Source organism: Schistocerca gregaria, chromosome 6 (genome assembly GCF_023897955.1).
Source record: "Schistocerca gregaria isolate iqSchGreg1 chromosome 6, iqSchGreg1.2, whole genome shotgun sequence".
Classification (NCBI taxonomy): domain Eukaryota; kingdom Metazoa; phylum Arthropoda; class Insecta; order Orthoptera; family Acrididae; genus Schistocerca; species Schistocerca gregaria.
The window spans coordinates 348,407,616-348,432,488 of NC_064925.1; the positions used below are offsets into that span (position 1 = coordinate 348,407,616).

Consider the following 24,873-nt stretch of genomic DNA (forward strand, 5'->3'; position numbering starts at 1 on the left):
TTCGACGATAGTGCTATGTCGGATTTTCGCCAAGTATTGAAGTGTTAGCAGAAACAAATCACTATAGATAGCTTCCTATTAGAAAAGAATTAGTTATGTATCGTGAATAACCAAGTACGTAATACTGTAAGTATAATTTTCATTGAATAAATGGCATGAATAAGATAAAACTTTTAGTACTTTTTCTGCATGTAACGCATTATTGTATTTTACATTAATTTATATGGTATGAATTGTTTCGCTTAAAGAGTGTTTCGCACTGCTGGTGAGATTCTGGAACGAATTGTGCTGTTATGCGAGGTTCCACTGTAATACCTATAGGCTCCAATTTTCGTTTAGCATTACTCGCAAGTGTTTACTGTCACATATCTTAAAACCATAAATATGCAGCTACACGTTTTAGAAAAAAAAACATAGTTATGTCATCATTGCATTCCGTCATTTTACCTGACGTACCGGGTAAAATGACGCAGTAAGTGATGTTAAATTGGTGCAAGGAATGCTGTAAGGTATTTAAAACCACACATCTTATAATACAAAATGTATGTGTTTAATAATATGTTCATTAAACAATACACTGAACAACATAGTTTACAAAGGGAATGTAGCGAAAATATCGGCTTAATTAACTATGGAATAGATACGAAACAATAATAATAGTTTTAGTATAAAGCAGCGACAAAAATGAATAAAACGACTCGAGTATTAGCGTATTCAGAAATTGATCTCTTGCATATCTGTAAAAAAACTAATGCTTCTTCAGAAACGAGTCACAGTTAAAGTCTTTAGAAATGTTCCACCCACTGCATTCAGAATGACGCGATAAAGCACAAGGAATACATCGATACCATTCTTCGCCATATTTGCCGAATTCACCACACAGTCTTTGCCTCTGGTATGTTGTGCTGGATGGCACAAAGAAGCCATCTCTGTTTTGCGGGTTTAAGTCTTGTAAAAATGATGCTCATGTTACTTTGACGTTCATTAAATCTCCTGCAGCTACCTACTTTCATTAATGTGAAACTGAAGTGGGGTAAAATGATGCACTCGGTCGCTATGCATTAAATTACCCCAACAACTATCATTCCACACTCGCGTTCTGCTTAAGAGAAATGATACTTATATAACCGCGAGTGTTAATGTTCAGGGATAGACATAACAACAAAAACTTGTACTTTTAACATAACAGGAAATGACTTACCCCTCACAAACTATAGCTCAAAAGTTAGAAGAAACAAAGACAAAGCACACTCTTGCTTCTTTCTCCGACAATTGTCAAGTAACTGTTCCCGCGTTCTCTATGCTTATTTATACAACTGAACACCGTATGGTAGCACCCATTAGGTAAGACTAGCCCTCAGAATTAAAGACATATTGACGTGCACGTTTTATCCGGTGCGCCAAATTCCCCCGCTCTCTCCTACGCAACGCTCAGTCTGTCCGAAGCCGTCATACGAAGTCAAAACTTGTACCATTGCCAATATGCATCGCCTATGTCGCAGGGTGGAACGAGTATCGGTTTGCGTTCCAGCGGGCAGAATGATTGGTCTCCAGGAGGCCGGTCTGTCGTCATGTGCCACTGCGGCTCGTACAGGGCACGCTGCTTATGTGGAACCAGCGGAGACAAGAGGGCTGCACACGGCGCCGACATAGTGTGACCACAGCGAAAGATTACCGCCATCTTGTCCGCTTGGTCGAAGTAGACAGAACAGTGTCATCCACAATGTTGGCTCGATGTTCGGAGCACTGCAACGGGTGTGGACGTGTCTGGGTCGATGGTTCGACGCCGTCTTCTGCAAACAGGACTGGTCACGTGCATACCATTGCGTCGGCTGACCGGAACCTACCAACACCAAGGACTACAGTGGGTACGTGAACTTCGACAATGACATGTTGAGTGCCAAAATATAGTGTTTTCGACCGAGACCCGCTTCAATTTGTGGTCGCATACGCGTTTGACGCTGCTACGGTGAACACAATCGGGAAGGCTATATTCTTGAGAGGCACAGCGAACAAACGCCAAGTGTGATGCTTTGGAACGCCATTGGCTAGAACACGGGATCATGCTTCCTACATCTTGCGGGCAATCTGAACATTTACTGCTACATCAAGGAAGTTTTACATCCTGAGGCACTGCGCCTGCTGCACGACGTTCCACGTGCCATACTGCAACAGGTCCACGCCTGGCTGCATGTGACGAGGAATTTGTAAGCCCTATTCGATGAATGATGGGTACCACCTTTTTCCCTGGCCTGCCCGTTCAACTGGGATATGGGCAGCCGGCAGCTTGTTCGTTCAGGTCCTCCTGCAGCCACAGCTGATGCTTTGTGGACGCGCCTACGTATCGTGTGGCCGGAACAGGTGACAGGAACAGCTTCGGGCCACTCTCTACCACTAACATGGCTACATCCAGAGTAACATGTCGACCACAGTAGTAAGGCCAAGAAAAAGGAGAAGCAAGATTAGGGTCAAACGTCCCACCGACAACGGGGTCGTTAGAGACGAAACCTGCACTACAATAGGAAATCTGCCTTCTTCTTGTCAGACTATTCCGTCGTGCGTCTTAATGTATGGAAACCAGGGAAAACCTAGATTTGGATGGCTGGATGAGAATTGGAATTGCATTCCTCAACTCCCTAACCAGTGTACCTCTTCGCTCGTTTGTTACACATCAAATCTTACTCACATAACGTTGTCAAAGTATTTCTTACGTTTATGTGATGTTTAAAATTGTTACGCGTTTTCTATGGAACTTATTCTAAGAACTCGTAGATTCGAAGAAAGTCGTAAGAACTTTTAAATAATTTATATTATTAACCGTAACGAAGTACACGCTGCGAGAATTCAGTTGTCTGCAAAACGTAGTGCGAAAATTATAGTTTTATTTTGCCTTATAAAATAAATGTTCGTGCTTCAAACTGGAAGATCTTGCTCTATGAGGGGAACAACCGTTGATCGTGAAAGCTACTTGCTTTATGCACAACTTGGCTTCTGTTTTAACTCCTGGATAACATGTTATTGCACAAATGGTTCAAATGGCTCTAAGTACTATGCTACTTAAGATCTGAGGTCATCAGTCTCCTAGACTTAGAACTACTTAAACCTAGCTAACCTAAGGACATCACGCACATCAATGCCCGAGGCAGGATTCGAACCTGCGGCCGTAGCAGCAGCGCGGTTCCGGACTGAAGCGCCTAGAACTGCTCGGCCACAGCGGCCGGCCATGTAATTGCCATTGATGTTGTATTTATTTATTTATTTATCGAATGGCGACTCCAGAGATAATCAATTTCTTATATTAAAATGTAAAAAAAATTACATACTAAGAATTTTAGTCTTCGCGCAGAAGGACTTGTATTTTAAATAAAATTTTAAAGATATTGAATCCTTAATGGTGATTACAATATATGAACATAGCGACAAACGGTTTCCTCTGCTGAAGTGCTATGTCCACCCGGCCGTTGTGGCCGTTCTAGGCACTCCAGTCCAGAGCCGCGCTGCTGCTACGGCCCCAGGTTCGAATCCTGCCTTGGGCATGGACGTGGGTGATGTCCTTAGGTTAGTTAGGTTTAATTAGTTGTAAGTCTAGGGGACTGATGACCTCAGATGTTAAGTCCCATAGTGCTCAGAGCCATTTGAACCATTTTTTACTATGTCCATTGAGTTCAGCCATTCAGTTTCCTCAACTGTTATTGCTACCCCATGTCTCTTGGAATTTCCTGTGTGGACATTCCGTGCCTACGTGCTGTACTGTTTCGTTTGGAGCCCGGCAGTTGTTTTGAGGAACTTCTGTAATTTTCGACCGTGATAGGAGTAATGTCTAGTGCGGCTGTTCGTTTGTGTGAAATTTTAACCGCTCTACTTGGGCTTGCGCAGACTTTCTCGGGGCGGAGATTTTCTACACTTCACGGCCTGGCCCTGTGTGCGAGCCCCGTCATTTCATGTTTGTTTCCATTGCATTTAGTGTGCAAGTAAAGCATTGCGACATAGGAAAACAGGAGATAAAGTTGAAATGTTCCGTGGAATTAACCTTTTGTGATGTGCCGCACGAAATCGTACGTGCTACAAATGGTGTTTGGCTTGGGAGACATATTACGCGACGCATTGCATCACAGATTAAAAACGTGAAATTTGTTTCGGGGCCCACCAGATCAATTCTTGTCACTGCTGCAATCGTAAAAAAGTCTTTGTACTGGTCTCCGGCCTCATTTGATCCTCCATACAAGGTTAAAACAGTTATACCAATGATAAACACAGCGTCCACCGAACTCTTGTTAATAACATACAGGGTTATGTCAGGATCACAATTCAAAGGAACGTGTTTCAAAGGTCATCTCGAAACACAATGTTTCCAAACAAACAATGGTAGTTATTTAGCTTCAGTTAAATTTCGATAAGCATGTGCGATCTACCAACAAAACGTCTAGCTTACTTTGCGGCGCCACACCCCTTTTTAAATAGGTTACAACTCCAATGTGTGCTTTAGTGATGTATACTTTCGATCATACGCAAAAATGCTAAGTCTTGACCTTAACTGACTCCTTTCCCAGTGGGGCGCCTCAACGAAAATTGAATTAGCTCACAGTATTGTTTTGATTAACTTTCCACAAGTTCAGAAGTTGACAGTATATATACTCTCGTATGAAATTTGTTATTAACAACCAAACCCAATTCAAAAGTAATAGCAGTGTGCATAATTACAATACTAGGAGAAAAGATGATCTTCACTATTCAAGATTAAATCTAACTTTGGCACAGAAAGGGGTAAATTATACTGCCACTGAAGTCTTTGGTCACATACCAAAAAGTATCAAAAGTCTGACAGATAACCAACAAGTATTTAAGAAGAAATTCCAAGAATTTCTGAAGGACAACTCCTTCTACTCCATAGAGGAATTTTTAGATATAAATTAAGAAAAAAAGGGAAAAAAACAAAAAAGTTGTTATATTAACTTAATTATGTTGTTAAATTAACTTATATGTGTCATGGATTGGAAAATTTGACTCGTTCCACATCATTACGAAATATCGTATTCATGATCCATGGAACTAGTATTAAAATCTAATGACAGAGAGGCGAAGATTCGGTTTCTTAGGTATGACATAAATAAAATTCTTTGACTTTTTTCCAAATTGCACCAGTTGCTAGTATCTCTGCTGGCAACTCTCAATATATTGAGATATGCCTGCATGACAAATACCATCCTGTAGTAGTAGTAGTAGTAGTAGTAGTAGTAGTAGTAGTAGTAGTAGTAGTAGTAGTTGTTGTTGTTGTTGTTGTTGTTGTTGTTGTTGTTGTTGTCTTCAGTCCTGAGACGGGTTTGATGCAGCTCTCCATGCTACTCTACCCTGTGGAAGCTTCATCGTCACCCAGTACCTACTGCAACCTACATCCTTCTCAATCTGCTTAGTGTATTCATCTCTTGGTCTCCCTCTACGATTTTTACCCTCCACGCTGAACTCCAGTACTAAATTGGTGATCCCTTGCTGCCTTAGAACATGTCCTACCAAAAGATCCCTTCTTCTAGTCAAGTTGTGCCACAAACGCCTCCTCTCCCCAATCCTATTCAGTACCTCCTCGTTAGTTATATGATCTACCCATCTAATCTTCAGCATTCTTCTGTATCACCTCATTCCGAAAGCTTCTATTCTCTTCTTATCCAAACTAGTTATCGCCCATGTTTCACTTCCATACATGGCTACCAACGTGTGATATATCGAGCACATCCGACGAGTAATTGTACGTTACTCTCGTGGCCTGGCACATCGTGACTTACTGCTGGTGAATTAACGTCATTCGCATAATTATTTATCGAGGTTTGATTTGGGCTTTCCAAGCCTCTCCCTCGTCCTTGAAAATTTAATTATAAATAGTAAATATAGGTAGTTAATCAGCATATGATATATAGGGATATGGCGGCTAAGGAGGGGAAGAAATCCAGTGTGCACTCTGTGTGCATTCCGGGAGGAGTCATTCCTTATGTGGAAAGGGTCCTTCCGGACGCCATGAAGAGCACAGGGTGCAGCCAGCTGCAGGTGGTGGCACATGTCGGCACTAATGACGTGTGTCGCTTTGGATCTGAGGAAATTCTCTCTGGATTCCAGCGGCTATCTGATTTGGTGAAGGCTGCCGGTCTTGCTTACGAGATGAAGGCAGAGCTCACCATCTGCAGCATCGTGGACAGAACCAACTGCGGACCTTTGGTGCAGAGCCGGGTGGAGGTCTGAATCAGAGGCTCAGACGGTTTTGCGACCGTGTTGGCTGCAGATTTCTTGACTTGCGCCATAGGGTGCTGGGGTTTCGGGTTCAGCTGAATAGGTCAGGAGTTCACTACACTCAACTGGCGGCTACACGGGTAGCGGAGGCTGTGTGGCGTGGACTGGGCGGTTTTTTAGGTTAGAAGGCCTCGGGAAAGTACGGGGTGGGCTGCAGTCTCAAAGGGTGCATGGTAAATACAGGACGTGTTTGGATCAAGGAACAGTCGGAATTGTAGTTGTAAACTGTTGTAGTTGTGCTGGGAAAAGTCCCTGAGCTTCAAGTGCTAATAGGAAGCACAGAAGATGAAATCGTTATAGGTACAGAAAGCTGGCTAAAGCCTGAAATAAGTTCTACAGAAACTTTTACGAAGTTCCAGACGGTGTTCAGGAAAGATAGATTAGGCAGAATTGGTGGTGGAGTATTTGTGTCTGTCAGTAGTGGTTTATCTTGTAGTGAAGTCGAAGTAGATACTCCGTGCGAATTGGTGTGGGTGGAGGTTATACTTAACAGCCGAAGCTAAGTTAATAATTGGCTCCTTCTACCGACCCCCAGACTCCGATGATATAGTTGCGGAATAGTTCAGAGAAAATTTGAGTCTCGTAACAAATAAATACCCCATTCATACGGTTATAGTTGGTGGGGACTTCAACCTTCCATCGATATGTTGGCAAAAATACTTGTTCACAACCGGTGGTAGGCAGAAAACATCTTCCGAGATTGTCCTAAATGCTTTCTCCGAAAATTATTTCGAGCAGTTAGTCCACGAACCCACGCGAATTGTAAATGGTTGCGAAAACATACTTGACCTCTTAGCCACAAACAATCCAGAGCTGATAGAGAGCATCATGACTGATACAGGGATTAGTGACCACAAGGTCGTTGTAGCTAGGCTCAATACCGTTTCTTCCAAATCCACCAGAAACAAACCCAAAATAATTTTTTTAAAAAATCGGATAAAGTGTCACTAGAAGCCTTCCTGAGAGACAATCTCCATTCCTTCCGAACTGACTATGCCAATGTAGACGAGATGTGGTTCAAATTCAAAGATATAGTAGCAACAGCAATTGAGAGATTCATACCTCATAAATTGGTAAGCGATGGAACGGATCCCCCGTGGTACACAAAACAGATCCGAACGCTGTTGCAGAGGCAACGGAAAAAGCATGCGAAGTTCAGAAGAACGCGAAATCCCGAAGATTAGCTAAAATTTACAGACGCGCGAAATTTGGCACGGGCTTTAATGCGAGATGCCTTTAATAGGTTCCACAACGAAACATTGTCTCGAAATTTGGTAGAAAATCCGAAGAAATTCTGGTCGTATGTAAAGTACACAAGCGGCAAGACGCAGTCAATACCTTCGCTGCGCAGTGCCGATGGTACTGTTACCGACGACTGTGCCGCTAAAGCGGAGTTATTGAACGCAGTTTTCCGAAATTCCTTCACCAGGGAAGACGAATGGAATATTGCAGAATTTGAAACACGAACAGCTGCTAGCATGAGTTTTTTCGAAGTAGATACCTTAGGGGTTGCGAAGAAAGTCAAATCGCTTGATACTGGCAAGTCTTCAGGTCCAGATTGTATACCGATTAGGTTCCTTTCAGATTACGTTGATACAATAGCTCCCTGCTTAGCACTCACATACAACCGCTCGCTCACCGATAGATCTGTACCTACACACTGGAAAATTGTGCAGGTCGCACCAGTGTTTAAGAAGGGTAGTGGGAGTAATCCATCTAACTACAGACCTATATCATTGACGTCGGTTTGCAGTAGGGTTTTAGAGCATATACTGTATTCAAACATTATGAATCACCTCGAAGGAAACGATCTATTGATACGTAATGAGCATGGTTTCAGAAAACATCGTTCTTGTGCAACGCAGCTAGCTCTTTATTCGCACGAAGTAATGGCCGCTATCGACAGGGGATCTCAAGTTGATTCCGTATTTCTAGATTTCCGGAAAGCTTTTGACACCGTTCCTCACAAGCGACTTCTAATCAAGCTGCGGAGCTATGGGGTACCGTCTCAGTTGTGCGACTGGATTCGTGATTTCCTGTCAGGAAGGTCGCAGTTCGTAGTAATAGACGGCAAATCATCGAGTAAAACTGAAGTGATATCAGGTGTTCCCCAGGGAAGCGTCCTGGGACCTCTGCTGTTCCTGATCTATATAAATGACCTGGGTGACAATCTGAACAGTTCTCTTAGGTTGTTCGCAGATGATGCTGTAATTTACCGTCTAGTAAGGTCAACCGAAGACCAGTATCAGTTGCAAAGCGATTTAGCAAAGATTGCTGTATGGTGTGGCAGGTGGCAGTTGACGTTAAATAACGAAAAGTGTGAGGTGATCCACATGAGTTCCAAAAGAAATCCGTTGGAATTCGATTACTCGATAAATAGTACAATTCTCAAGGCTGTCAATTCAACTAAGTACCTGGGTGTTAAAATTACGAACAACTTCAGTTGGAAAGACCACATAGATAATATTGTGGGGAAGGCGAGCCAAAGGTTGCGATTCATTGGCAGGACACTTAGAAGATTCAACAAGTCCACTAAAGAGACAGCTTACACTACACTCGTTCGTCCTCTGTTAGAATATTGCTGCGCGGTGTGGGATCCCTTACCAGGTGGGATTGACGGAGGACATCGAAAGGGTACAAAAATGGCAGCTCGTTTTGTATTATCACGTAATAGGGGAGAGAGTGTGGCAGATATGATACGCGTATTGGGATGGAAGTCATTACAGCAAATACGTTTTTCGTCGCGGCGAGATCTTTTTACGAAATTTCAGTCACCAACTTTCTCTTCCGAATGCGAAAATATTTTGTTGAGCCCAACCTACATAGGTAGTAATGATGATCAAAATAAAACACGAGAAATCAGAGCTCGAACAGAAAGGTTTAGGTGTTCGTTTTTCTCGCGCGCTGTTAGGGAGTGGAATGGTAGAGAGATAGTATGATTGTGGTTCGATGAACCATCTGCCAAGCACTTAAATATGAATTGCAGAGTAGTCATGTAGATGTAGATGTAGATATGAAATTCGCTACAACTTCATGAAAATGCACGTGTTTTTTTCCCCACTGTATTACCTCTCAGATGTCATATAAATTAAGTAATGTGACCAGGGATGAAAAATATATAGATTTAAAATGTCAGCATGGCTCGAACTAGCCTCATCTACGACCCTCTTGTTACACGCGAACGCTAATTACTTGACCACAATGACTTCTCACGGACAGTACCTTCGCACATATATATCAGTTAAATAATAGATGCGTAAAACTTCTCTCCCGGTTTCCTCAGAATTGCCAGAGTAGTGCACTTTACAACTATTTATTGTTTTTAATGGTCTACTAAAGGTGTTCAGGGTTCAAAGTAAATCCGTGATCTTAACGTTGTGGCCTCCCCTTGTAAGATTTTCTTTCGGTATCGTTTCAGGTGGTGACGTCCCTTTGCAAAATATTACTCTACAGTTGCTTAAAAAGATTCAAGGTGAAGTTTGTCTACAAAAATGCTAAAAGTTAAAAACATTAATATTAGTTTTAATTTCAGTAAGCATAATTACAAGAATTTTGACAAAATTACAGAAATTTTTTAATTAACAGGAAATACGTCGCAATTTTTTTTTAAATTTCACGTTTTTTAAAATCTTGAGTACAACCTATCGAAACATGACGTCTTCTCCCGAATCTACAGCGAAAGACAATCTTACTAGGAACGTACAGTACTGTACATTTTTGTCGTGTTTATAATATGCAAACCTTGTGTTTCTGAAGAAGCATGAATTTGGAGGTGTAAATACGCAGAGTAAGTGCACTTACAGTTGAATAAAATGTGTCCACAGTAGTTTCAAACTAATCTACTGGAAATATAGCCGTTTTAACATATTAGTAGCCGCTGCAATAAAATATATATTTTGTAACTGAAGGCGGCACTTGTTTGTCACTATAAAGTTCAGTAAGTTGCTTTTAATGTTTTGTGCTTATAGCTTTATAGATAAAAAGTTGGTGAGTCGTTTGTAGTGATGGGCAGCCTCAGTCACGCTGCACGGGGACGGAAGCCACACATACGTGCGGGCCGAAGCGCTGTGAAACACAGACCGCAGGCTGTTTGCTGTGTGCAGCGTTGGCTGTCGAAGCCGGAGGCGTGTGGGGGATGCAGACATGAATAATCGGGTGCGGGGTTTGAGGGTAGCTGGGGGAGGTCTTCCGACAGCTGGTGCGCGTGTGCCCACAGATGGCGTCACTTCCTGCGTCACGTGACCGGAAGCCTGCCGTCTGCACGCGACCGCGGCTGCGGCAGCTACTGTGCGGTGTGGCGCTACCGGTAAAAGCGCCCGCGACACCTGCTCTGATTCCAGCACGGGCTGCACCTGGGCGCATACGTGTGTGCGTGTGCAGGCTTCCCTCATTCTTAAGCGTGAAGCTTAACCAAATGTTGCCACGCTACACTGTTGTATTATTTCGTCACTTTCAGGCGATTAATTTAAATCTGGCTCGCCACCTAAAGTAGCAAGCTATGTGCCTTCTTCATATAGAATTACTTTCTTGTCTATCACCCGTTAGATTTCGAAATAGATGGAATATCAGGTGAGGACTCGGATATGCATTTAAAGCGACGGCAAGTAGAAGCCGAAAAAAGATTTCCGAAATAAACCGGACAGGCGTTCCAGCAACTTAATCTTGCCCTGACTATGCTTTTTTACATTTCGGAAATCATACACCAACGAAACAAGCTTCATTTGTGTAACCCATCGCTGTGGTAGCTGATCGTCTGTGAAGTGGTAGCTGATCGTCTGTGAAGAGATGCCGTGCCAACAAATAATCCTACCGAAATTCTATCGAGATTTAGTTCGGAAGGTTGTGTGTGTGTGTGTGTAAAAGATACATAACAATCTCTCTGCCCCCTCAAATCCAACCAACCATTACAATCACTTCTGAAGCACCACAAATGGCTCCAGTTGTAATAATAATACAAAAATAATAATCTAATAATAATTTGCTTGCAGTGGAAAGTGTATCGCTCTAACACAACTTTTGCAGTTCAGAAAAATACGCATCTGAATAATACGCGTCCGAAAATTACATGGCCCGAAATTTTCTCTGCAAGCGGACAGGGTTAAGCCCATTCACTGTGTCAGGAAAATTAAAATTAACCTGCACGAAACATAGTTCGCAATTTTGTTGAAACCCTTGCCATTTTCGAACTTTGTTTTTTTTCCTCCCTCATTATCCGGAAGTTAGCTGAGAAATATGGAAACGGCAATATCTAAAAAATAAAAACGCTTTACTTTAATGTTTTCTTTTAGGAGAGGGGGTGGGGATGTCATAACCCTTACCTTGCCACTGCGTAGATCTCCTCCTGCATTTCACTTCGCCTGCGGAAAAGGTGTACTCTGCCGTTTTGTTACCAGCCGGCATCGTAATGTGCTCAGCAGTATGAAACATGCCATCACTTTGAAACATATAATTTGAAATTTATTATGGAAAATACAGATGGTATTAGTATCCTTTGGATGATAGTTTGGCTTACGTCCCAGCCGTAAAATGTTTTGGGTGGTTTCAGACAGTCTTTAAGGGGAGTTAGAACGGATATTTTTTTACAATTTTCGGAATTTTATCTCGTAAAATTTGCAATTTTCCGAATAAAATGATATATATATATTTCATGGTAATAGATTTTTGAATAAAGGGAACCATTGTGATCCACATGTGGCGTGTGAGGTTACAGAAAATGAAATACAGGCAAACTCGTCAGTATCTAGAGAAACACCCATTAGTGTTTCGAAAATTATAATGAAAGTTTGTGATGCACCATTTTCTCAAAACGAAATTGATGTAAATGGTAGGTTGAGTTACATTCTGATAGATTTACACATCCTAACAAGGGTGTTAGGTGAATATGTGTGTTGTACGATATGTGGAGCGCCATTAGTTTACGTGAAGACAGTGAGGTATCAAATGGACTAGCCAGGAAACTTATCATTAATTGTGCCAGCTATAAATATACTCATTCATTTTGGAATTCTGATAAGTGTAAAGATAATTATTTTGAAGTAAATGTTTCATGGACTGAGAGCTATTGGCAAAGGACACACTGCAGCAGAAACAATGTGTGTCGTGATGAATATGCCACACCCACCTTGTAAAATCGACAAATATGCAGAATTTATCAGAACTGCTGTGGAAACTGCTGCATGAGAGTAAATGGAAGGTGCTGCAAACGAATCTTTTAGAATAATGATGGTATGACTGACATACCAGTAGCTTTTGATGGCACTTGGCAGAAGCACGGCTACAGTTCTAAGAATTCTGTTGCCACAGTGACCAGTGTGGATACTGGATTTCCAGATTTTAATCAAACATTTGTTATAAGTGTAAATCAAGGAATGAAGAAGGGCATATTTGTGAGAGACATTATGAAGGAACATGTGGAGGTATGGAGGCTTCTGCAGCTATTTAAATTTTTATTCAATCTGTGAATGAAAAGGGAGTGTGTTACACTAAGTTCTTAGGTGATGGAGACTCAAAAGCATATAACAGTGTAGGAGCCGCTCAGCCTTACGGTGAAAAGATCATCACAAAACTGGAATCTGTTGGTCATGTCCAGAAGAGGATGGGAACCAGGTTGAGGAAGTTGAATCAAAGTTCGAGACAAGAAACTTTCTGATGGTAAAACCTCAAGAGAGAGGCTGACAGACAAAATGATCGATGAACTACAGCAGTATTATGGAATGGCCATTAGAAATAATACTGAGGATTTGTTGAAAATGAAGCAGGCAGTATGGGCTACCTTCTTCCACAGACTGTCAATTGATGAAAACCCGGTACACCACATTTGCCCTCCTGGACCTGATTCACGGTGCAATTACCACAATGCCCATTACTCAAACAGTTCATACAGCCATAAACATTCAATCCAGCAGCAGTCATGGAGATCATAAAGCCTATTTACTGAGACCTGCAAATCCTGAATTACTGAAGAAGTGTCTGTGTGGTCACACTCAAAATCCTAATGAGTCGTTCAGTAATCTTATATGGACTCACTTACCAAAAAAATGTTTTTGTTGGAATGAGGACACTAATATGGGGGGGGGGGGGGGGCGGCGCACGGATGCTGTTATTGCTTTTAATGATGGCAACATCCGTGGGGTGAAAGTGCTACAGCATATAGGAATCAATCGTGGACCAAACTGCATCAGAGAACTTAACGGATGGACAAGGTTTGCATTGATGAAGTAGAGCACTGTTTGCCACTATGGAGACAAGAAAGAAGAAAAGAAGAAAAAAACGTGGAAAAAGATGAAGATGATGATATACAGTATGGTGCAGGGTTTTGAAACTTTATAAGCCGTTGTTGAAAATTTAAATTTTCTGTTGCATTTTTACCTATATTTCAGAAACCACTTCCAAGTAGAGTATTCAAATTTTCAGGGAGTAATAATATACAAAAAAGTACACAAAATTTTAGCTGTGAAATTAAAAAAATATTGTTTTTTTTTCGAAAACAGTGGCTAAAATACGATTATTGTAGTTCAGTAGACTCAGAATATACAGTTTAATGTCTTGTAAAAGTTTCATGTCAATGGCCACAGTGGTTCCTGAAATACAGGGCAGCCAAGTCACTAAATTTAACATTGTCGGAATAGGGCATTCCAACTCCCCTTAAGGCAGACATAAGATTTTCCGTAGCTAGGAGGAACAGGAGGACTAGGATGGTGATAAACAGTTGTCACTGTTGATACACGGCACATCAGCCGATGCCTTTGCCTTAAAGTTTTTTATTTTAATAATATAACTTTTTAATTATATTATTAACAAATTACTTCATTTTTCATTGGAAAAAGTGATAGATTTTATGCTGACGTGCTAAACAGGAAGTGCTCATTAGCTATGTATGTATGTCTCATTTGAAGAAAACTCTCCAGTAAGTAGTTAAATGTTGGAAAATGTGCCATGAAAGTAATTGAAAATTAATAAATGTGGTCAAGGTTATTAGACAAGCAACTGAAAAGGAAAACTAACATTTGCGTGTGATTCAAAAGAGAAATAAAACATATAGTACACACATTGTAACATTTAATGTGCTCAGCTAAAATTACATTTCTTGTGAAGGCAGGTCTTTGGTGGTATTCCAACCCCAGTTAGATGGGGATTTGATCAAAGAGCTTGTTTCAAATACAATGTACAGAAAAGTAAAATGCTTCATATCGAAGTTAGTGGTAACTCATAAAGAGACATTCACAGTTTATCTCTTAAACAGTTCATTCCTTATTTATTGGAACACTTCTTCTTCTACTATTGTATACTTTCACCCATGTTCATTTTTGCTACCAATTATGATACTCCCTGTGTGCAAATTTTGCACGTGGGTGCCACTCGGCACCCCAAGCAGCCACCTTTCTCTCTTGAGCCTTAAATTGGCCTCGCATACTGTCAACATGTGCCTCTTAGGCAGTAGCTCAACTTTCAGTTATCAGTAATGCCATAACTGTTGAATGACACAAAGACACACAACAGTGAAAAATGGATGATTCACAAGCAGTATTGCAGTCTGATTTATCTTGAGAGCTGTAAACAGATCAGGACTTAGAGTAAATTTCTGCACTACACAAAGGAAGTGACTAAAGTGTGTTTGCTGTGTCTGTGGCTCTTCTGTTCTGTGTTGGTGTTTGTAATTTGTTATTGTTGATTATAGCCAATCGTGTGAAATATACCGTAGCCATCGAGAGTCGCTCAGTCTTATAATAATCTTGGTTATCACGAATATTGGCTCTTTTAGCCAGAGTGCGACAATTTCCTAGGTTATTAGGTTGAGATGGGCGGGCAGAACTTCAAGTGACATGAGCAGCAAAAATGTTTACTATAACTTTTGTCTTAAGATTTTTCTGCTTTTCTGTAATATAGCATGATTTCCACAGTGGTGGTGAAGATGGGACCTAATAACTCAGCTTAAATCACAGAAACAAAATACCATCTTAATCTTTTTTTTTACACAAAACATATTACAAATGAGGGATATGATTGGCTATGCACATCCATTTTATCATTTATCATGTTCGCTTCCCCTAATTCATTACACGAACCGTTACTGGCAACACCATGCAACAAAGAAGCAGTGGACAGTGTAAGTGCACATTTTATCAAGTAGACCATTCATACTACGCTTCCAAATTCAGCTGGTTCATAGAGTTTTGAGGTCTCGGCATCAAGGATGCAACATGGTCAGGTAAACTTACTCCATTGGACGCTGAGAAGAACGTGATTGCTATGTGAAAAGTTGTGGAAGCGAACTGATGTATGCCATATCATGACACAGTGGTATTCTTGGGCCAGCCATTATGTTCAGTTAATCCAATTCTACAATACCCTATTGAAGAGAGACCATTTGCTACTTGTAGGATCAAATGCAAAGTTGTGTGTTTTCTTGCAAAGAAGTTATTGAGAAACTCAAAATGGGTGCATCTCACTAACTGAATAGTGTTTTTAAGTAATAATTTTTTGCTATGATTCTTACTCTGTTTGCTCACTCTGCAACCAATTAAAGCTCCCAGTTGTGTCAAAACTTCTTTCTAAACTGTTGCACATATTATATGCTACATTCTGTTATGAAAAGCACACTGCCTGTGGGAATATTGAACACCTCTACCACCCATCGACTTTAACCCACGACGAAATTAAAATGGTGGACATAAATAGCTCATATAAATCCATCTGCATAAAATATGCACCGGTTCAAGAGTTAAGTTTATTCTCACAGCATCACATTTGTTCTGACTTCAGGCCAAGCTACAGATAAGTGTGCCATCAAAAGTAAGATTTCATTTTCACATTTGTTGCTTTCACTAACTCGAAGAAGTGTCGATTCCAGCTTATTGTAGACTACAGCCTTCACTACAAGTCAGTCTGTCATCACAACATGTATTGCAGAATACAGTATAGAAGCAAAATAAATGCCGTCAGTATTTTTTTGCATTCATACGATGCCACATGTCGCTTCATCATGACGTGTCAATCTGATAACTGGTATTGATAGGTTCAGTTGGCTCCCGCAATATTATTTGTGATCCAGATCTGAGGTAGAATTTTTCTGTAGTGGGTAGATTGCTGTGGTCATTAGTGGCCAACTTGGTGACATCGTGCAAGATGGTGCTAGCATTATGTTTCAATACTGAGGGCTCAGCAGTGAAGATCTGCTGATGCACTAAAAGATGTGTGTTCATATAAAGCACTTACCGTTGAACAAAGTAATGTACGTGCTGTTTGCATGACCAATGCATTTGTGTTGCAACAAACCAGTATAATAAACTTGTGAACTACATTACAGTATGTAAATAAACCTAGTTTAAAATGGGCATAGTTTGTGAAATACCCTTCTTTTGTCCAGGTCTGCCTGCAGTCACGAAAGCAGCGGGTCCTGTAGGCAGTGGCCACTTGTTAGGGTCTCCGGCAGTGGGTGGCGCTGCGCCACATTCCGGGAAACAGCACCACCGGCCTGGAGTGCCGCTGCCCGGTGGTCACACGGTACCTGGACCGGGACCGGGTCCAGGGCCTGGCCCGGGGCCCGGACCTGGAGGGCCACCCCCGCCCGCTGCTGTTGCACCTGCTGCCCCCGGCCCACAACCGCCGCCTCACTCGCAACCTCCTGCCTCTCAGCAGCAGGACCGTTCCTTTGCCGCCGCCCTGCGAAAGCTCGCCAAACAAGCTGTACCGCCCTCTGGTATGTTCAGAACTTTAATTAAAATGTGTAATTGAGAAAGACGGGTGTTGATTTCTTTATAGTATGCTTACCTGTAAACTTTATTTTTCACCTCAAATCACAACAAACGAAGAATAAATTGAGTTACTACTTGGTAGTATAGTCAGTTTCTGTTTTATTTTGATATTAATAAGGTGTTCAGGGTCTGGCATTAAACAAGAAATTCTCATTTTCCTTCACTCGCACCTGCAGAGCTTTTATCACTTGCTTGACCTCATTTTGCTTTCTACGTATGTTAGAAATGCATAGGGAGAGTGGCGCTCATTAAGTTCCCAATCCTATTTGAATGTAATGTTTGTGATCATTTCTCTTGCAGCCTTATGTTTAGTAATGGGATACATCTACACTATCTCCATGAAGTATACAAATCTCCACAAAATTTTTCTACATCTACACACATAATCCACTAGCCATTGTGTGAAGCATGAAGGAAAGTACATTGTACCATTATTAGACATTTCCTTTCCTTTTCCACCTGCAAATAGAGGGAGGGGGAAATGACTGAATGTGTACCTCCCTTTGATCTCAGATTTCCCTCGTGTTATCTTTGTGGTCCTTAGACGAAATGTACATTAGTGACAATAGAATCGTTTTGCCGTCAACTTCAAATGCGGCTTCTCTAAAGTTTTTCAATTGTGTTTCATGGGGAAAGAAAGAGAAACATTGTCTTCCTTTCAGCAATTCTCATTTGATGACTAACTGAAACCCTCAGCTGCCGACAGGTGTTGTTGATATACCTCGATGTGGACAGCTGAAAACGTGTGCCCCGACCGGGACTCGAACCCGGGATCTCCTGCTTACATGGCAGACGCTCTATCCATCTGAGCCACCGAGGACACAGATGAATAGCGCGACTGCAGGGACTTATCCCTTTTACACTCCCCGTGAGACTCTTATTCCCAACTGTCTACAATTTTACCTATGTAATGTACCTTTATAGACATTTGTCCATTATTCCACGGAAGAGCTGCACAGTCATCTACAGTATCTGTTCTTTCAAGAACGGTTACTGTCTTCATATATATAGTTAAATGCTACCCAGCCATTGACCTTCGTCTGTGCGAATGCGCACAGGTTGCCCAAACTCTTACGGGAGTCGCCAAAGCATGCACAAGTAATGAGTGAATGGGCAAATGTCTATAAGGTACATTATATAGGTAAAATTGTGGACTGTTGGGAATGTGAGTCTCAAGGAGAGCGTGCAAGGGAGAGGAGTCTGATAAGGATGTGTTCTGTCATCTCAGTTATTCAATTTGTATCCAGGAATTATCTTTGATAGTGATATAAGAAAGACATAAAGATTGGTGCAGTCTTAATCAACAACATTAGCTATGCTGGCATATAATATTGACTGCTGATAATTAAGATGATTTTTTACAGCTTGTCAACATAATAGGAGATTACAGCAGTAGTCTAGGTCTGAATATCAGCACCAAAAATGTGCAGTTTATGATTGTCACACAACAGCCAAACTCTTTCACAAATGCAGATCTGTGACTCCTTAATATGTGGAGTAGACAAGTTTGAGTACCTTGTAACACGGCACTGTGAAGAGTGGAGATAAGTCCCATAGAAAATGCTAGTAATGCTTTCATAAATTCAAGCAATTTCTTGCAAGTACAGACCTAGACATAAACCTTAGTTTGATTTGTATATTGCTATAGCTGGTCTGTACTTCTGTACGGTTCTGGAGGATGGGCACAAAATATGCCAACAACAAAGAAGCTCAAGGCCTTTTAAATGCAAATTTGCTGTTTAGTGCTTGAAACACAGTGATCAACAAGAATAATTAGCAAGAAAGTATTGCGACAGTACAAAAACCACAGTAAATGTTAATGATGTTTCAAAGAAGAAACCCTGTTGACCTAGGACATACATTATGGGGTACCAAATTATGTACTTACATGGAGAAGGGGACGTCAAGGATAACGGAAGAAACGGGTGAAGAAGAATATCTTGGTTAGGTAACATAAAGCAGTGGATATGACTTTCAACTACAGAAAGCCACTACATACTGCAGTTCATAGAATAGAAATGCTTCGTGTGTTTGTCAGCATCCCCCCCCCCCCCCCCCCCCCTCCACACACACACGCACACACACACGAACGATACTAGTATTTTAATCAGTCGAAGCATACACATAAAAACAGAAGAAATAATAAACAGAGTTCTTAAAAGTATCATTAACTATTTTCTGTGAATGGTCTCACCCACAATTTTAAAAAGTTAAAACATATTAAGTTCTGCACATCTACAGGTTGTTATCTTTCCCTCCCACAATTTGTTGATGCCACTTCTATTGTTGACGGTAAAGTCTCTCTTTCTCAAAAATGTGAGAGTAGTAAGATTTACAATAAACTTTTTATTATTCTTATTTTCTTGTAGTTGCTCCAATTCTTAATGTCTAAGGGCTGGTTCTCGAATCTGAAAATTTTGACATTTTATTTTCTCATGGTTCCAAATTGACGTAATTAACTTTGAAGAATGCCTGTGCTAATTTTTTATTTTCACGATAATTTATTCTCTCACATTTTTCTTTATATATATATATATATAATCTCTTGAATTTTCGTGTTAACAAAGCTGAAATTACATTGTTCTTCCAAAATACAAAACCACGTTCATTCACATCAGAGGCATACCCACTACTACTTCACTCTGAGGTAATAACAACATTCCAAAGGGTTTACAATCTTTCGTGACAAATGAATTTCTAGTAGTTTATGTTATTATTTTGTAAATGAATCCAGAAATAAACATAATAAATACTATCAAATTGTGTAATTAATAATGGAAATTTTAAGTGTGCCAAATATTTCATAATTTCAAAATTTTCTTAAAAAACTAATTTTAACTGTACATACAGAGCTAGTATATATCGATTGTTTCAACCTAAATAAAGTAATTTCTTTTTATAGATTTTAGTTTGAAATATAACACATTGTTCACAAAATCATAAAGGAATTGTTTAGAAAAACTGGTGACATAATATTGACCTGTTCAGAATTCAAAAATTAGTAGTGGCATCGACTTATTCTGTCGAGAAAAAGTAATGCTAGAGGAGGGTGTCCCTTTGCAGGGTACTACATCAATGATAAGTGTAACACATGGTGAGGAAATAATAAATAGGGTGGAAACTTCGAAATTCTTAGGTGTCTGTATTGATGAGAATTTATACTGGAAAAAAAAAAATGCGTTTTGGAACTCCTAAGGAGCTTCATTCAGCTACATTTGTGCATATAATCACTGAAAATGTTGGGGAGAGTTAGTTAACATATTTTGCATGTATTCATTCAATAGTGGTATATGGAATAATGTTCTGTGGTAACTTGTCTTTAAGAAAGTAAGTCTTCATTGCACAAAAATGTGTTGTAAGGATATGTGGTGTTCACTCCTGATCATCTTTTAGCACCTGTTTAAGGAGTAGGGCATTCTGACTATTGCGTCACAGTGCATTTATTCCCTCACGAAGTTTACTGTAAATAATCCATTACAGTTCAAAAGGAACAATGAGGTACATAATTACAAAGCCAGAAGGAAAAAATGACTTTCATTACTCATTAAGCCTGTGTTTAGCACAAAAAGGGATGCACACTGCTGCAACAAAAATTTTTGATCACTTATCCAGTGATACAAAAGGTCTGTCAGACAGCAAAGTAAAATTTGATAACAAAATGAGAAAGTTTCTTCTTGACAGCCCCTGCTGTTCCACAAAAAAGTTTCTGTTACTGTAATGTGTAAAAGATGGTGGGTAGGAATTAGTAACTCATGTCTGTATGCCTTAGGAATACTTTAGAAGTGTTGCGAATTCAACAGTATGTACAAATTAATTTGCGATATGAATGTAAAATGGCTCGTTCTACATCATTATGATATATTGTGCAAAATGATCCATGGAACATGTAACAGAACTAATTAACTAAACGGATTAATACAGAAATACCACATGACAGCTGATACAGAATGAAACAATCATCAACAATATACCTAGCAGTCATGCACACGTTCTTCACTTAGAGGAAGTACATAACACCTTGCACTTTCAAGTCAACTGGATTAACAATTGCTGCTTTTATCATCACAACTTGTTACATTATTCACGTGAGTGAATTCTCACATTTCTGCTGCTGAACACAGTGAATGAATGATTGCTATGGGTTATCTGCACAGAATATTTGCACAAAGTATGGTTAATTTCTCAGTTGTGTTTATATATCATTATGCATTCAGATGGAATGAACTTCAGCAACTAGAAGTACCCAAGGAAAGCAAAAGACATCCCAGAAACAGGAAGAAAGTCGTCTCAGCAATGGTTGTGATCTTTATAAGGTTGCAAGTGTATAATATCAAATGCAAATTAGCTCGTGATTAATAATTTGGTTTAGAGTTGATCCATCATACCTTCTAGGCATATTTGGTCCAACTAGAGGGCAAAGGAGTATAATCTTCAAAATTTAAGGATCAGTTAAAACTCAAGTTTGATTACTGTGAGACTAATCAAAAATAAGTTTCCAATCTCTGTTTCTGATGGACTCACAAATGCAGATAGCAGTGTGTTAGTTAAAGAAAGAGGAGGTACATTGAATTAAAAATAAAATAAAATAAAATAAGATAGAGACTACTTATCCAGTGGTCACCAGTTTTGCGGACCGTGCTCTGCATTAACATATGTTCTCTATCGCATTATATGTGTTGCTGTTGCCTCCCAGTTGGTTACATTTGTAGCTTCATCATCTTTCTTTGCATTGTCTTCCCATCGGTTCCTTGCTTATTAAGGGGTCCTTTTGTTGTAATATGGGCAGTGAAAGCTTATTTAGAAAGTCGGGTCTCTGGCATGCGGATTATGTGTACTGCACATTGGAGTCGTCTGCTCTTTTGATATTGTGAAATAAGATAGGTACTCTAAAGAGTTCAGTCGATTTTTTATTTACAAAATGTAGGGTAATATTCATTTTAGTGTAAAACTTGGAAAATGGAGTGTGTATGCCTTTTTTTTTTTGGGGGGGGGGGGGGGCGGCATGTTGGCAATTACGGAACCCTGTATCCAGACCATTGGATTGACTGCTGCCCATCTATCCACCAGGACTTCAAAAGGATGATGGGTGCTGCGTCCCTCACCCCAGCCACTTATTACCTCCTGGAACACTGGTACTCCTTTTAACAGCAGTTAGGTGAACATGATGCCATTCTGCAGGGACAGGAATAAGGAAAAATCCGTGTCACTACCCAAGTTTGAACCCAGAAGCCCCTGGGCTGGAGACTACCGTAGTATTGTACCCACTAGGGTATGTGTCTATGAATTCTAAAGTCTAAATTAGTTGGTCCTGGGAGAAGTTTGTCTCAGCTAAAACTTACAGTCTAGCTTTAGAATTGTTGCAGATATGTCAATCACATGGAATAACATTGATGAGACTGTTTTTTTAGATACTATTTAGTGATGTATAAGGGCTGCTTATTTTCAACACTAACTGTTCTTGTTACTGGCTGGGTAAGGCAAGGTCCTACTATCTCCAATAAGACTGTCAATAAAGCACTGCTGTTTGGTTGGTGGTAACCTTACTTTACTGGCGGTAAAATGACATTGGTCTTCAGTTTGCAGTTCATGTTGACATTCGTAAAAATATTATCAGCAGTATTTTTCCTCATGAATTTATTTATTTGCTTATTTATTTTATACCTGAATTTGTTTAAAACATAAAGGAACTGTGAATTCAAATTTACTTTCTAATGCTCATTTGAACATTCTGCCTGTAATTTATGCTACCTTGTATTTGAGCCATCATTTTTTCATTTGTTTGGTGAGCATAAATTTGAATTTACTATTCACTGGCCAAGCGACCGAGCAGTTCTAGGCGCTGCAGTCTGGAACTGCGCGACCGCTACGGTCGCAGGTTCGAATCTTGCCTCGGGCATGGATGTGTGTGATGTCCTTAGGTTAGTTAGGTTTAATGAGTTCTAAGTTCTAGGGGACTGATGACCTCAGAAGTTTAAGTCCCATAGTGCTCAGAACCATTTGAACCATTTTGAATTTACTATTCATTATGCAGTGTATGTGATCAGATGTTCCCATTATTTTGCACCCTTGAATCCTGATAATTAACAGCTTATGTAATGCTTCCACTTAACCTTGACTGTAGTGCAGAGCAAATAATATTTTTCTGACACAGAACGCGAATGTGAGGGGGAGCCACCACCAACCAGGCAAGTTTCGCCCAAGAGCCGGGGTCCGCCACCCCTTGTTAGAGGAACTTCTCCCACATTGGGAACCACTTCGCAAGACAACCGTAAGGTAAGTTACCATGATGCATTGCAATAATATTCGTGGTTAGTCACCAGGAAGAATCAGCAGTATTTATTTGTGTGTCGAAGTATCACAACCATCAAATTTTAATTTTTTAATCATTTTCATAGCTTTTCCTTAGATTCTTTCAAACTGGAACAGCCAAATAACTGGCCTCGAAATCTGTGTTTTAATGACTTTTTGCTCTGCCATAAAAGAAAGAGCTACTTGCAGAATCCAGTCTAAGTAAGATTGAACTTTTTCTTGTTTCCTACCTGGCTGCTTCAATGCAGGTCTCAAGTTTGTTACTTTTGATTGCTAGAGGTGTTAATAGGACTGCATACACAGTGCTCTTTATGCGATCTGCTAAAATATCAGCTGTGCTGTAAGAAAGGCTTTTGATTTTCTTAGTTATATGCAGGAAGTTACGATATTACAACATAGCTCTAGAAAGGGCCCAAATCAAGCCAGCAATGATGTATGTACAATAACAGTTGTTGGTGGGAGTGCTTACTGTTCATAGCAACAGGTATAACTTCCTTATCTCAGTAATGACATTTTTATGAGAAGCAATTTCATAAAATGAAAATCCCTGTTAATGCAAACTGATGATTCATAACAGTTTTCAGTGTGTGGTTAATTATGCGGTATCATTTTGTGTTGACAAGGCAGTGTGACTCTTGCACGTTTTTGATGAACCCAACAGTTCCAGGTCCAGCTGATTTATCTATTGACAAATCATGACCAATCACAATATATGGGCATCTCACTGGAATGAATCACGTTACTTATAATTACTAATAATTCTAACACTATTTTAATGTATGACAAAGTACATATAAAAAAACGAGACCAACGTACTACAGTTGGTTGACACAGTTCTTACCAGGCTTGTATGCTGCTCATGTGGTGGTGTCGAGCATTTGTATCTGTTTTCATCTCTAATCATTTATATTTTCCATAAGTATGTCATATTAATTATTCATTGATCCTGTTGGAGTGTTCATAAATAAGCTCTTAATGATAATCCAATCAATTGATTCCAACAATGAAAGGTTTACAATTTACAGTTTTAGCAATATTTCATCACAAATTAACAGTTAGATTTCATGAATAGTTACAATCTGATATTCTAGACATAGCAGCTTACTTTTGACTCATTTGTGAGGATAGAGGCTGTGAAAGCTATTTGAGCAACTTGGCTCCTCCCTGGAGTGCGGGTTTTACACAGAAGACACGAAGTGAGTACTAGGAAACAAAAATAAGTAAGTTATCAATGGGCTGCATTTGTTTGGGAGCCTTTGAAATCAGTAGGGCTGGGGGTGATTGCAATTGGTTTCATTTAAATATTACCTTCATTGTGAGAGAGCAGCTCGCTGAGGGACCATAATTTTTTTCTTATATTTTATACAGACGTACTTTCATTCCCAGTCTTACCACACTTATTGACATTTCCTGTGGTTTCTGTAAATCATTCTGGGCAGATGCCAAGATGGTCTCTCTTTCAACAACACAGCTGATTTATTCTCTCTTCATTTTCAGATCTGAGTAAGTATTGTACAGTTATTGTCATCAGTTT

General features: G+C 40.1%; 1 protein-coding gene and 1 non-coding gene across 3 annotated transcripts in view; one reads left to right on the top strand and one right to left on the bottom strand.

The window, feature by feature from the left end:
- Positions 1–24,873, top strand: part of LOC126279117 (protein piccolo) — a 593,503-nt gene that overhangs the window by 496,620 nt on the left and 72,010 nt on the right. For both annotated transcript variants that reach the window (XM_049979596.1, XM_049979597.1), the window contains exons 10-11: positions 16,643–16,975; positions 23,182–23,303. In XM_049979596.1, the coding sequence (XP_049835553.1) occupies positions 16,643–16,975; positions 23,182–23,303 (455 nt within the window). The remainder of the gene's footprint in view (positions 1–16,642; positions 16,976–23,181; positions 23,304–24,873) is intronic.
- On the bottom strand, positions 17,777–17,850 carry Trnat-ugu (transfer RNA threonine (anticodon UGU)). The gene has a single exon. It is a non-coding gene; the product is annotated as a tRNA-Thr (tRNA).